General features: G+C 42.1%; 1 protein-coding gene across 1 annotated transcript in view; it reads left to right on the top strand.

Annotated features, from left to right (window-relative positions):
- The window catches only part of LOC119484981 (NACHT, LRR and PYD domains-containing protein 12-like), a 956516-nt gene that overhangs the window by 3766 nt on the left and 937914 nt on the right, over positions 1–14836 (top strand). The window contains exons 5-10 of the mRNA XM_037764190.1: positions 2131–2207; positions 3333–4662; positions 4720–5193; positions 12436–12609; positions 13276–13449; positions 14117–14290. Of these exons, the coding sequence (XP_037620118.1) occupies positions 2131–2207; positions 3333–4662; positions 4720–5193; positions 12436–12609; positions 13276–13449; positions 14117–14290 (2403 nt within the window). The remainder of the gene's footprint in view (positions 1–2130; positions 2208–3332; positions 4663–4719; positions 5194–12435; positions 12610–13275; positions 13450–14116; positions 14291–14836) is intronic.

The raw sequence follows: 14836 nt of genomic DNA, 5'->3' as shown, positions 1-14836 counted from the left end.
AAATCTGGAAGAATGAGCTTCAAATATGTAATTCAGTTTCTCATATTGGTCCTCTAAATATGTTGTTGGTTTGACTCCTCCTAGAATCAGCTGTTAGGACCTACTGGGTGTCATCTTGAATCAGTGCACATCAGAACTGTGCAACATGTGGTGAAAAAGCATCTGTAGAAAGTATTTTCTCACCTTGATCATATGTGTTGATGGATTGAGTTTGTTCTTTCACTACATGTGTAAAATATGGTGAAGGAAAAATCTGCTTAAAGGTCCACTTACTCATGATCCAGAGCTTTCAGTTGAAAGCTTTGGATCATTATTATGTGGACCTTTGAGTTTAGATTCTCTGCACCACATCTTGTTTCTGAAGGCCAAGAACAAACATCTCTGGTGTAAAACTATCTGCTGACAAAACAAAGTGCATGAAATGGTCAAATGTATTTGTACCACTTCTGTTTTTAGAATATTTGAATTCATGCCTTCATTTGATAGTTGACAGTAGAAAGTGGCAGGAAACATATTGACATTAAAAATGAACACCAAGGACACCAGAGTTACATGCTGTGTGTCTTAGACTGCTGGTCTACCTCAATATTTAGACCACTTCTAACCTCAGTTCAAACCTAACTAACTCAAGCTAAGCTGCCCAAAGTGACTGTGAATCAGTCAAGGACATAATCAGCTCTCTTTAATGGAGGACATTTACTGAGAAGTAGCTGCAGAAAATGATGAGTTTGTATTAAAGGGACTGTTTGTAACTTTTTACACATATAAATCTACCGGGTCGGTTTCCCATGCGCGCTCGCGTGTGGCTACGCTGTTCAGACTCAGACTCCAACACAAACTACACGGAAGCACCAAAACGGCGCAGTTCTATCTAGTGAAGCCCGTCTGTTAAACAGTGTCAACTCTTCCTGCTCCAGCCCCCCGACCACGGCCAGAACACGCAGGGGAGACCGTAGCTTTGGTCTCCAGGACCGGAGTCTCTGCTCCTCTGCCTGCTTGCCTTCACTCACACACCGCGCGCGTTCTCGCGCTCCACTCTTACGTGCATGTACGCACACTCCACACTGCAGAAGAGTTAGTTTAGCTCTGAGAATATCTAGTGAATGTTCAGTGGACGTTTGTGCAGAAATAACTGCTGCTGCTCCTCCAGACCAACAGAGGTTTCCTGTGTCTTGTGAAGTGACGGGGCTCTTCAGAGAGAAACGTTGTTGTCTCGTTACCGACCGGATCAGATCTAAATCATGTTCATGGGGAGACCTTCGTCTGGTCAGCTAACATTACTACCAAGCAGGTGAAATATAGAGTGATATTGTGCTTTTAGCTGACGTGTGTCGCCTCACTGTTTTGAGCGATGCTCCTTCATGTCTATTTAGAGCGAGCAAGCGCTAGCCCGACGCTGACTTTCGTTGACTTAACGGCCACAGGTGTCGCTGTTAACGAGCAATTCTGAAAGTTACAAACAGTCTCATCAAAGGGGAACAAGGGACATTTTAAAAACATTGATATTAGTCTGGAGGCTATATATCATGATGGAAAATTACTGCAACTTGCTCATGTACGCACATATTGCAAGAGAGCGCCGGGAAACCACAAGGTGGCAGCGTCATCACGGTAAACATGAACTGCTTGTCAGTGGTGATATGAATGGAGTATAGAATCTCAACAACATTTGCAATATAAATAAACATGCTGTCACTTTCTGAATTTATTTTATGTGTTAACAATAAACACTTGTGAGACAGGGAAACTGTGTTTTACCTCTCTGACTTCTTTCGTTTATAAGTAATTATAGCTTATGCTAGTGCTGTCCACTGGAACGGAGAAATCCATGACAGGAATCCTGTCAACTAATTCCATAAATACAGTCCTAGACTTTTTTTGACCACGTATAGCACAGATGGAAATAATCCGAGATGTCGTGGATCTCTCCGTTTCAATGGACAGCACTTGCATAAACTATAACTACTGGAAAACGAAAGAAGTCAGAGAGGTAAAACACAGTTTCCTTGTCTTATAAGCCAACACTTTAACTCTTCTCTGTGACCATCTGAGCTTCAGTGTCGGCCAAGTCTGGATATTCTTCACCAACAATCAACAAATCATTTTAGTTCTAAACTAATGTCTCCACAGACAGAAGAAGAGGAGTCATTCTTCTGTGGAGGAGCCGATGTCCAGATCCAGAACAACACCTGGACCTCAGACAGCCAGTCAGACCAGAACAAGACCTGGACCTCAGACAGCCAGTCAGACCAGCACTGTACAAAGTAAGACTGTAGATGTGTCTGCTGATGTCTTCATGTCTGGAAACAGGACTTGTTGTTTTAATACACTGACTATTGTTGTGACAACGTTTAAGATCTGCTCCACCAGACATATCTGCTCTGCATCACTTCCTTTCTGAATCTGAACCCAAAAGAAATACTTATATATTTTTATTCTTTGTTTTTATGATAGCACTCCGTCTTTGCATTAACAATCAGAATGCAGATTGTTTTCCATCTGATGGAGAACTATTAAAGTCTGTGTAAAGCAACAACATCACTGTTCTATCACAGACAGACAGTCACACTGACTAACAGCCAGACAGCAGCCTGAGACACAACAAGAGACACAGACTTTGAACAACAGCCCACATTAGCTTTCCTGCTAAGGTCTCCTTCTCTAACTGACAAACACACGTCTGGTCCTGCAGAGCGACACGTTGAACAAGAGACCAAACAAACACCCACTGAGGAAAGCTGCACTGCTAACATCAGTTTTCAGGCTACAGTAGAATGATAATTAGCTCATCAGTTGCAGCACATTAAACATCTTAAAAAGTGTAATGATATAATATCTAATATCAACATTGGTTAGTTTAGGTGTTTAACAGGGTCCTGTCACTTCAGTTCCTCTGCTACAAAACACTGTTCACGGTTCTTTGTTAGAGGTGCTATTCAGTAAATACAGGTCTACACAACAACACATGACCATATTCTGCATTATTGGATGAGTTTTAAATGTTACAGGGCGGTAGGAACAGCCACAGTGAGCTGTTTAGATGAAGAGATGCTGGCGAGCAGCTGAGGCTCCGCCTCCTCTGCTGTCAATCAAACATGTACACCAACACACAGTCAGAGGCTGAGAGGAAAAGGAGCATTTATGATGCTTCTCTTTAAAAATAAGAACTATTAACAATTAACGTAAAAACCACTTTGATGTTAGTTTTGACTTCAAGAAGGGATGATGACTTTATAATCTTTACTTCTTTATATGTTCTTATATTGATTTTCATATTGGCAATAAAATAATAAGTTTCTGTGTTTTGTCTCAAACTTGTCTCTCTCTTTCAGCAAATAGTGGTCTGCAGGAGGTTGTAGATGAACATAAGATCAGTCTGAAGAAGAGATGTGAACGTGTTACTGAAGGAACTGATGAAACAGGAAGTGGAACCCTCCTCAACAGGATCTACACTGAGCTCTACATCACAGAGGGACAGAGTGAAGAGGTTAATACCCAACATGAGGTGAGGCAGCTTGAGACAGCTTCCAAGAAGAAGACCCTCCATGACGCTCCAATCAAGTGCCAGGACATCTTTAAAGCCTTACCTGACCAACAGGGACACATCAGAGTTGTAATGACGAACGGCGTTGCTGGCGTTGGAAAAACCTTCTCAGTGCAGAAGTTCACTCTGGACTGGGCAGAGGGCTTGGAAAACCAAGATGTCAGTCTGGTGGTTCTGCTTTCATTCAGGGAGCTGAACTTGATCAGAGATGAGCAGTACAGTCTTCTCATGCTGCTCCATGTTTTCCATCCAACATTACAGAAGGTCACAGCAGAGAAGCTCACTGTCTGTAAAGTTCTGTTCATCTTTGACGGCCTGGATGAAAGCAGACTTTCACTGGATTTCAAGAACAACGAGGTTGTGTCTGATGTCACCCAGAAGTCATCAGTCAACGTGCTGTTGACAAACCTCATCCAGGGGAATCTGCTTCCCTCAGCTCTCATCTGGATAACTTCCCGACCTGCAGCAGCCAATCAGATCCCTCCTGCATGTGTTGACAGGGTAACAGAAGTACGAGGCTTCACTGACGCCCAGAAGGAGGAGTACTTCAGGAGGAGAGTCAGTGATGAAGAGCTGTCCAGCAGAATCATCTCACACATCAAGACATCCAGGAGCCTCCACATCATGTGTCTAATCCCAGTCTTCTGCTGGATCACTGCTACAGTTCTGGACCACATGTTGACTACAGACCAGAGAAGAAAGCTGCCCAAGACCCTGACTGACATGTACTCACACTTCCTGTTGGTTCAGACAAAGAGGAAGAAGCAGAAGTATGGTAAGGGACATGAGACGAGTCCACAGGAGCTGACGGAGGCTGACAGGGAAGTTCTTCTGAAGCTGGGGAAGCTGGCGTTTGAACAGCTGGAGAAAGGAAACATCATGTTCTACCAAGAAGACCTGGAGCGGTGTGGTCTGGATGTCACAGAGGCCTCGGTGTACTCAGGAGTTTGTACAGAGATCTTCAAAAGAGAGAGTGTGATCTTCCAGAAAACAGTCTACTGCTTTGTTCACCTGAGCATTCAGGAGTTTCTGGCTGCAGTCTACATGTTCCACTGTTACTCAAACGGGAACACAGAGGTACTGGAGGCCTTCCTGGGAGAAGACTTCAAGCACAGAGAGTCAAACCCAAAGTCTCTTCTCAAGAACATCTCTAAGTATTTTGGAAGCAGTGCTAGTCGTGGCCCATCTCTGGATGTCTTCCTGAAGAGAGCCATGGAGAAATCCCTTGAAAGTAAAAGTGGCCACCTGGACCTGTTTGTTCGCTTCCTTCATGGCCTCTCTCTGAAGTCCAACCAGAAGCTCCTAGGAAGTCTGCTGGGTCGGACAAAGAGCAGTTCAGGAAGCATCCAGAGAGCCATTAAAAACCTGAAGAAGATGAACAGAGATAATACCTCTCCTGAAAGAAGCATCAACATCTTCCACTGTCTGACGGAGATGAACGACCACTCGGTACATCAGGAGATCCAAGAGTTCCTGAAGTCAGAGAACAGATCAGAGAAGAACCTCTCTGAGATCCACTGCTCAGCTCTGGCCTACATGCTGCAGATGTCAGAGGAGGTTCTGGATGAGTTGGACCTGAAGAAGTACAACACAACAGACGAGGGACGACTGAGACTGATTCCAGCTGTGAGGAACTGCAGAAAAGCTGTGTAAGTCCAGATGTGATTAACTTTATAGATCAGTGTAGATTACTAGTTTAGTTCTTCAAATATACCGACTATAAATTATTCTTAAAATATGATATTCTTATAAGTGTTCCACGTGTTTATTACATAAATAAGTCAGTTGTATTTTGTCTCAGATGTTCTTGAGCTGTTTCAAATGTTGAGTTCAAAATGTTTCAGTAGGTTGTGTTTCTAGCTGTCAAGTTAATGAACACTTATTCTATTTATTTCTAATAATTGTTACATTTTACAGTTTTTTCTGATTTATGTTTTTGGGTGATGGAGACAACATGTGAACCTGGTAAAACAAATGAAAAGAACAAAAGCTCAGCTGGCTGGTGTAGCGCTGGGTCTAACCGGTGTAACGTCAGCAACAGAACGTTTGCTGATCCGGCGGGGAGTCGGGGCGGTCCTGGGATCAAAGTCCTGGTGCTGGGTTTGCACTGGCTGAATTTGAGCTAACTGCTAACTGGGGGTACGTCTCCTGGAGTTGCCGCACACTCTACTCCCGGCGAAGCAGCCTCCCGGCGGCGAGGAGGACGAGGCTGGGGTGCGAGTCGATTTCTCATTTCTGCTTCTTCTAATTTAATCCAGACGGTCCGTTCAGAGCAGGTCTGTTCAGAACGGGCCGAATGCTTGGCTTGTGGTGTTGCTGCTTGCAGCTACTCACGGTTAGGAACACCGGTGAAATACATTTAGCGGAGGTCATTTCCAAATAGGTGTATTAGTTGCTTGCTTTGACATAACCACCACAGTTATAAAGTAGAGCAATCTAAAGTTTTAACATTAGCATTAGCTTGGGTTGTGCCAGTGTAAAATATTTCAATCCGGTTTGATATTAAGCCAAACGCCGGACTGGACTGGTGTACCGAATTTTACCACTAGGTGTCGCACTTGACTCAGCAGCAGCAGAGCGCCCATGAATGAGAGTGGAGCGACTCCAGTCCACTTGGTGGCAGTAATGCACCTCTAAGCTGGTTTGCTAACCGCCAATAAACACTAAAGAAGAAGAAGAAGAAGCGACACCTGGGTTGCGTTAGAAAAGTCAAATAATGACGTCCTAACGTCTTTCCCTAACCACTTCTCCTTGACCTCGATGGAAAACGTCATGAGGTCAAGGAAAGATGAGAAGGAGAATTCATAAGGAGTTAGGAAAAGACAACTGCGCTGTTAGGAGAATCCGACTGCACTTTCACTAGACTCCGTCATTATGATGCGACGGCGGCGGATGTTAGTGACGCGGGTCTGCTGTGGTGAAACTACAATGTTCTGAAGATGGACTACAAAAGGCGCCGCTCCACCTGTGTATTGTTAAATATCTCTTTCAGTGACAGACTCCTTCACCCGTGGTGTGTGAAGAGAGATACCACAGGTCCTCCTGCTGCTGCAACACTCTATCATTCTCTCGTTTCCTTTGGTAAAGGATGGTCCAGTGTATCCTCTGCTAAAGGAGATAATAAAGGAAGCATTGAAGCTCCTTTCCTTAACATTTGGTGAATTACAACAGCTCTTATCATGGCTGCTACTGAGGTACTTCTGGGTCATTTCACTCCGTTAGGAACCTTCCTAAGCAAAAAGGACTATTTGAACGCAACCCAGATTACACCTTACCTCGTGTGTTTTGGGCTCATCTCTTTCGTTGGCTTCAAATCCAAAATGTTGCCATGTGCAGTTTTACAGATAATGAATGAATGAATGAGACCAGCTCTGCCATGTCTCGTCTCGTCACCCCAAAATACACATGAACTTCTAGTAAACAAACCTCTTCTTGTATATAAACCAGCATAACATCATAATATTACGTAAATCACGTTGTTATATTGCTTATTAGTAATGCAATAGAGGCTGGATTTAGCACTGTGACTCTGTCGGCACAGGTTGTTGATGTAGGACACTTTTTAATTTGCCAGAACGTGTCACAGTGACAAATGTCTGTTCCGCCGGTTAGCATAAAATCAAACCGGTTTAAGCTCGTACACCGGACCGGACCGGCAAAACCGAAACTGAATCCAACTCTAGCTTTAGCCACCGTAAACTACTGGTCATACAAGACAAAGATAGTCGTTGTAAAACCCCTGAGTGTGTTGAATCGAGCAATGGTGCATTTTATTGCTCATGAATTCAAGTTGTGTTCCATCATCTTGTTTTTAAGTCTTTCCTTTTATTCTGTTACTCACAGAAGGAAACTCTGGTGTTTCTCTCTCTGTTGCTGTAGAGAAGAGTAGTAGCAGGAAATACACAGCTTCCACCAATAACAGCGGTCTGATGAATATATAACAGCAGAATGGTAGAATTCAGACTTTTTAAGAGATCTTATACACACCAAAGATCAATGTTGTGTTTTTAATGCTGATACACTGATAACATCTTTCTGATAACATTATGTTGAAAATAATGCAACCTTATTGGTTCATTAATTGTGTTTGTGAGCTGAATACGTTTGATGCTCAGAAAAGAGTGTTAATGACAAAACGCCATGCAGTCATCAAAATATCTAATTATATGAATGGTTAATTATTTACAGGTCTAATATTATTACACAATTTGTTTAATTTCTCTGCCGTTTGGCAGCAGTCAGTGAATTTTCCCATTTATGGACGTGAACCTGACAGCAGCAGGTAGCAGCAAAGAGAGGTTTTATCTTTATCAACTATATTATTATTACTTATTCACTGAGTTTTAAAAATGCTTTTCTAATCAAGAAGGCCTCATGCTAACTTTGTGGAGACAGACCTGGGATCAGATCACACTGACAGACTGGACATTATGGAAGCCTCAATGTAACTACATGTTCTCTCTCTTCATCTGCAAGATTAAAGAAAAACAAATATTAAAAGTCTGCAGGTTTGAGAGAGAGTGATGAGAATTATTGTTTCATGTCAAACTGTGAGATAAGATTAGCTGAACCACTGATGTGAGGAGCAAATGTTAATCAGAGAAGTATATATCAAACTGTTTAGTCATCAAATGAATGAAGTAATTAAACTGTCCTCTTTCATAATAACATATTTGTAATTTTTGTGTCATGACAGACTTTCTGGCTGTAGACTCTCAGATACTCACTGTGAAGTTGTGGCCTCAGCTCTGAAGTCCAACCCCTCCCATCTGAGAGAGCTGGACCTGAGTGACAACGACCTGAAGGATTCAGGAGTGAAACTGATGTCTGCCGGACTGGAGAGTCCAAACTGTAGACTGGAGACTCTGAGGTCAGTTCACTGACTCTAGCTTATGTAGTTTGTACACACACTCTCTCTGCACTGGCTCTGCTCCAGATGGCTCTAGAGAGGGACATTCATGTTTTCACGTCGGCCACCGTAGCTCTCCAACACACTTGGCACACAGGAAAGGGTTCAGTTGGTCACAATCTCCTCACCTCACCATTAGATACCGCCACATCCTACACTCTGGACCTTTAACCACAGACCTTATTTCAGGCATCTAACTAAAAACCCATTCAAAAAAACCCATTGACCTCCAGACAAGGGAACAGGAAGTGCTAAAATACTGACTCAGTTCTGGGTTTTAGGACTCATTCCTGTAGCTCTCTATTTGAACATGTCTAAAGGTGCAGCACTCTTCAACAAACACGTATTGCACCAACTTAAAGGCACATAAGTGATGATTATGAACAACACCACCAAATTAGAGGTTTCTATGGTTCTAAGTTATTCCTGCGTTCTTGTTGACAGCAGATCTAACTGTGCTCTGTTTTCATGTCAGCATTGTCTAATTATTTGAGGCCGCAGACATTTAGATTGCAACAAGAACCAAATAAATATTCTGCATCAGAAACATCTTTGCAGGTTCATATTTTTTTCAAGTCTATCTCAATACAATACTCACATGTTCATATGTACATTCAAAGAGTTATTGATGTCTGTCATCATTCCTTCTGTCTGTGAAGCCATCCCCGTTTAACCTGAGTGTTACAAGATGAGGACTAAATTCACAGTCTTGTTCTGTGTAAAATGACTTGTAAAGTTGATCTTAAACTAATCGGAGGCTTCAGCAGTCTGAGTTAGATGTATTAGGACTGGGTGACTGGGACAAAATCAAATATCACAATATTTTTGACCAAATACTTCGATATCGATATTGAGACGATATTGTAGGGTTTACCATTGGTGCTTTCACTAAATATTTACACAATGAGATTTCTGATAAATAATCATCAGTAATGTGTTTCCTCTGAAGCGTCACGTGAAGCGACGTCCGTTTCTGATGACAGCAGCAGCTGATCACATCTGGATCAGCTGTCAGTCAACTTTAACAGCTGTTTGTGTCTGAACTGTACTAATACTAATAAAGACAAGTACAAGCTGCAGCCTGTATTTCTACTGTGGACTGCTTAGAGGCTCAGGAACCATCTCTACTGGCACAATAACTTTATATTATTTATTCATTATTAGCGTCTGTAGTTATTGATATTCTGATTGTGAGTTAATTATTTCATAACCCAGAATATGACTATGGTGTTTTTTGAACACTAAACTATAAAACGTTTAATCTGTGATCTGTCTTCACTCCGGTATAAAACTCCAGTGATGTTGAGAGGTAAAGTTATCAGATCAGTCTGATCGGCAGCAGCGTCCAATCAGTAACTGATATCCAATAAGGGGGCGTGTCGGTCGGTAAAAGACTTCCGTGCAGGATACACTGGTGTATCCTCGCTCCTCGCTCCTCGATGCACAAATAAGAGCTTTGGGACGGTCTTCAAAATGGCGCACCAGAACAACTTCCGGTTCAAGCGAGGATCGAGGAGCAAGGAAACAAAAATTAAGAGCTTTGGGACGTACCCTAAGACGCAGTTTTTCCCTTGACATGAGGGCAAACGCCTGCAACGACGCATCACCATGCGAGCCGCTGTATCATAGGCCTTAGAAGGAGATCATCTGTGACCCGACATTGGGTCAGGGGCACATGGCCTCTGGCCTCAGAGTCTCGTCAGGAGAAATTATGAGGGAAGCAATTGCCGGCTCAAAAGCTGGCATGTGGTCAAGGCCAAATTTTGCCGCATCCTGCATGGCTGCCAGGGTTTGGCCATCAGACGTGAGGCGAGAAAGAGAACCTTAGTGTCCCTCCAGCATGCATGCAGCTCCCTCAGATATTCATCGGAGGGAGGCACTGAATGGGGGGCCAGGAGGAGCGACTTCATCTGGGCTAGCTCTGCAGTAAACAGATCCACCTTATAAGACAGCTTGACAGGCTTAGCCTTCTTGGATGGTGCACCCGCAGCCTCTGCGGCCCGTCGCTTGGAATGGGTAGGTTGGGCTGGGGCCAGCTGCCCTGACAAGGGGAGGCCAGCATCACCCATCAGGAGTTCCCACCCCAGCCAGTCTAGCAGCCCTCACTGCACGAGGCATGATGCTGCAATTCATGAACAGGTCCTCTGAGAGGCCCTCCCTCAGATGTTCAAGGCCGGGACAAGAGGGGCAAAAGTCATGGCCATCCTCGGGTTGAAGAGGAGCCATACAGGTGTTGCAGCCATGGGAGTGGAGCATAGTGACGACGACGGAGAAAACTCTGCCACACCAGTTGCTGATGGCTGCTAAAGTCAGTCTGAGGGAAAAGGGAGCGAGGCCACAGCACAGTAGCTGTCAATATCTGAGTCCACCAGATTAGCCTGAGTGAGAGCACTCTGCTACTTGCGAGGACAGTAACGTTATAGTACCCAGTGCATAAATTAGCCTGAGCGAGAGCACTCTGCGAACTGTGAAGGCAGTAACGTTTATAATTAACAATTCATACAGTGATGTTACCAATATCCTTAAACTGGCTGTTGCTAGCATCACTCTTAGTTAACTTGAGCGAGGGCGCTATGCTAACCGTGAAAACAGAGAAGTTATAACGCTACAGTGCGAGGGGAGCGGGGACGCTCTCCTTACTGACACAGCACGCTGTTGAAATCGGTAAACACCGAGCAGACACGCTCTTGTTCACTAGATTAGCTCGAGCTGAACGCTCTGCTAACTGTGTAAAATAGAAACTGAAAAAACAATGTGTACGTTACAGTGAGATGGAAGCGGGGACGCTCTCCACACTGACACAAAATGTTGTCAAATCGGTAAACGCCGAGCGGACACGCTCTCGTTAGTACCCACTAAGTTAGTTTGAGCTAAGCGCTCTGCTAATGTTATAGAGAACAATATAAATCGATCTCACCGATTGATGTTCACATGTGAAGATGGTCCTTATCACGCTGGTGATGACCAGGATAGGAGCCTCCACCATTGTTGTCGGAGAACCGAACGTCAATCAAACACCATGTGAAAGGGGGCAGCTCGTCGCAGCCTTTGGAGGGCGAAAACTCCACAACTCCGACCGGTGGTCACAAGGCTACCGGCGACAAGCTTCAAGAGATTTTAGTCGTAGATAGTTTAGCTTTTTTAAGCTAATGCTACCACAGTAGTTAACCTGCGTAAGCGAGAAGATGAAATAGGACTGATCTCAGGGATGACACCGGAACTTATACCTAACCAGGGTCATCCAAGGTCACATGTGACTTTGTTGATATTAATACTCGACCTGCGCGAGACGAAGATATTCAGTGTTGAAGCACTGCCTCTGGCGGTCAGTAAGGATGAATAGAACCTTAATATATCACAACATCTGACTTCCATCATGTTAAAATAAATCATAAAAAAATACATAAATATAAAGAATACATAAATAATCTCTATTTCAGCTATCAGACAATAACAAATATATTCAGTCATTTTTTTTCTATACATTTTATGAAGCTATATGATGCTTTTACTGACTGAAGAGTTTAAACTGAAGATGCTCTGATTTTATGACTCCACTATTCCTAAAATATATATGTTGTAAAAGTCTTTTCTTAAATATCTTTTGTTGACATCTTTAGAAACTTTGAGATCTTGAGTTGAATCTTGAATCAGTTTCTGTGTTTTTTATTTGTGTTTGGCTGCTCAACATGAGTTTGTATAGATGGATCCACTGGTGGAGCTGTCACAGTTTAAGAGGTGAAGTCACTACGTCTTTATTGAAGTAGCAGCACGTTGTCATTAATATTAATGAGAGCTCTGTTTCACTGTTTGTGTTTTACAGTTTTTAACCTGCATCCTGTTGGCTTCAGGTGTTTGGAGTTTACATTTTCTAAACTTCTACGTTCTAAACCTTCTTCAGCTCTGAACACATTATTAAACATTGAATGATTTCAAGCTGGAACGTTGTCTTCTAAACTTACATCATTTATTCTTTATTCAGATTGGAGAGTTGCAGTTTGTCAGAGATCAGCTGTGCTTCTCTGGCCTCAGCTCTGAAGTCCAACCCCTCCCATCTGAGAGAGCTGGATCTGAGTGGAAACAACCTGGAGGATTCAGGAGTGAAGCTCCTGTCTGGTTTTCTGGAGAGTCCACACTGTAGACTGGAGACTCTGAGGTCAGTTCACTGAATCTCTGTTACTGTTATAGATCTTATATGTTTAATTAACAATTGAACCTGATTTATGTACAAACATAACTTACATCCATAAAGTTGTTAATGTCCTTTTCTTCATATTTTCATGTTTCTTGAACTAAATTCAGTCTGCAGTCACTAAAGGCTTGTGTTTCTTAAAGAAAGTGTAGAAAATGTCCACTGTTAGTTGTTAAAGTAAATGAATGTTTATCATTGTTGGTAAATGGTCACATCTGGATACAGAAGATCCTCTGAACTCATATCTGTTTTACATTGATCAAGTTTACTTCATGAAGTAGAAATATTTCTCTGGTTTCTGTTTGTTTCAACGTGTTTCACAAATAATGTCTGATCATTGATATTGATCCTTCAGCACACACACATAGATGAACACAGAGATCAGCATCATGTTATTGATGTGTGTTGACATGAACAGGTGTATGAATGTTGTGGTGACATCTGGATGATGTCTGTAGAAGGCTGACATTATGATGATCCACAATAACACAATGACAAATTCACTCTACTCATTTTAGGGAAAAGATCATTGATTAGGACATAGTGATGTTGAGCTACACATTTAAAACCTGAACACATCTGACTGGATTATAAAGTGATTTTTATCTTCATCATTTATTCTTTATTCAGATTGGAGAACTGCATTTTGTCAGAGATCAGCTGTGCTTCTCTGGCCTCAGCTCTGAAGTCCAACCCCTCCCATCTGAGAGATCTGGAGCTGAGTAACAACAAGCTGCAGGATTCAGGAGTGAAGCTCCTGTCTGGTTTTCTGGAGAGTCCACACTGTAGACTGAAGACTCTGGGGTCAGTTCACTGACTCTCTGGTACTATTAGAGATCTTATATGTTTAATTAACAATTGAACCTGATTTATGTACAAACATAACTTACATCCATAAAGTTGTTAATGTCCTTTTCTTCATATTTTCATGTTTCTTGAACTAAATTCAGTCTGCAGTCACTAAAGACTTGTGTTTCTAAAAGAAAGTGTAGAAAATGTCCACTGTTAGTTGTTAAAGTAAATGAATGTTTATCATTGTTGGTAAATGGTCACATCTGGATACAGAAGATCCTCTGTACTCATATCTGTTTTACATTGATCAAGTTTACTTCATGAAGTAGAAATATTTCTCTGGTTTCTGATTGTTTCAAAGTGTTTTCACAAATAATGTCTGATCATTGATATTGATCCTTCAGCACACACACATAGATGAACACAGAGATCAGCAGCATGTTATTGATGTGTGGTGACATGAACAGGTGTATGAATGTTGTGGTGACATCTGGATGATGTCTGTAGAAGGCTGACATTATGATGATCCACAATAACACAATGACAAAGTCACTCTACTCATTTTAGGGAAAAGATCATTGATTAGGACATAGTGATGTTGAGCTACATATTTATAACCTGGACACATCTGACTGGATTATAAAGTGATTTTTATCTTCATCATTTATTCTTTATTCAGATTGGAGAGCTGCATTTTGTCAGAGATCAGCTGTGCTTCTCTGGCCTCAGCTCTGAAGTCCAACCCCTCCCATCTGAGAGAGCTGGATCTGACTAACAACAAGCTGCAGGATTCAGGAGTGAAGCTCCTGTCTGGTTTTCTGGAGAGTCCACACTGTAGACTGAAGACTCTGAGGTCAGACACCATTTTTTACTTGTGTACTGAGATTAATATGATGTGAAAGTTGTGGTGACACTAAACTGTAGACATCAGGCTGATATTATACTGATCCACACTGAGTCTCTTAATGCTAAAGTCCATTTTCTTCTTCAGTGGTTTAGTCCATTGACTGTGGCAGAGCTATGATGAGCTACACATTTAAAACCTTCATATATCACAACACCTGACTTCATCATGTTAAAATAAATTATAAAAAATACATAAATATGAGGAATAAATAAATAATCTCTATTTCAGCTATCAGACAATAACAAATATAATCACTATTTGTTTTTTCTTTACATTTTATGAAGCTATATGATGCTTTTACTGACTGAGGAGTTTAAACTGAAGATGCTCTGATTTTATGACTCCACTGTTCCTAAAATATATATGTTGTAGATGTCTTATCTTAAAATATCTTTTGTTCACTTTCCCCCCAAAATCCATCCTGACATATTTGACATCTTTAGAAACTTTGAGATCTTGAGTTGAATCTTGAATCAGTTTCTGTGGTTCTTA

Source organism: Sebastes umbrosus, chromosome 3 (assembly GCF_015220745.1).
Source record: "Sebastes umbrosus isolate fSebUmb1 chromosome 3, fSebUmb1.pri, whole genome shotgun sequence".
Lineage (NCBI taxonomy): Eukaryota > Metazoa > Chordata > Actinopteri > Perciformes > Sebastidae > Sebastes > Sebastes umbrosus.
This window is presented reverse-complemented; position numbering and strand designations above follow the sequence as displayed.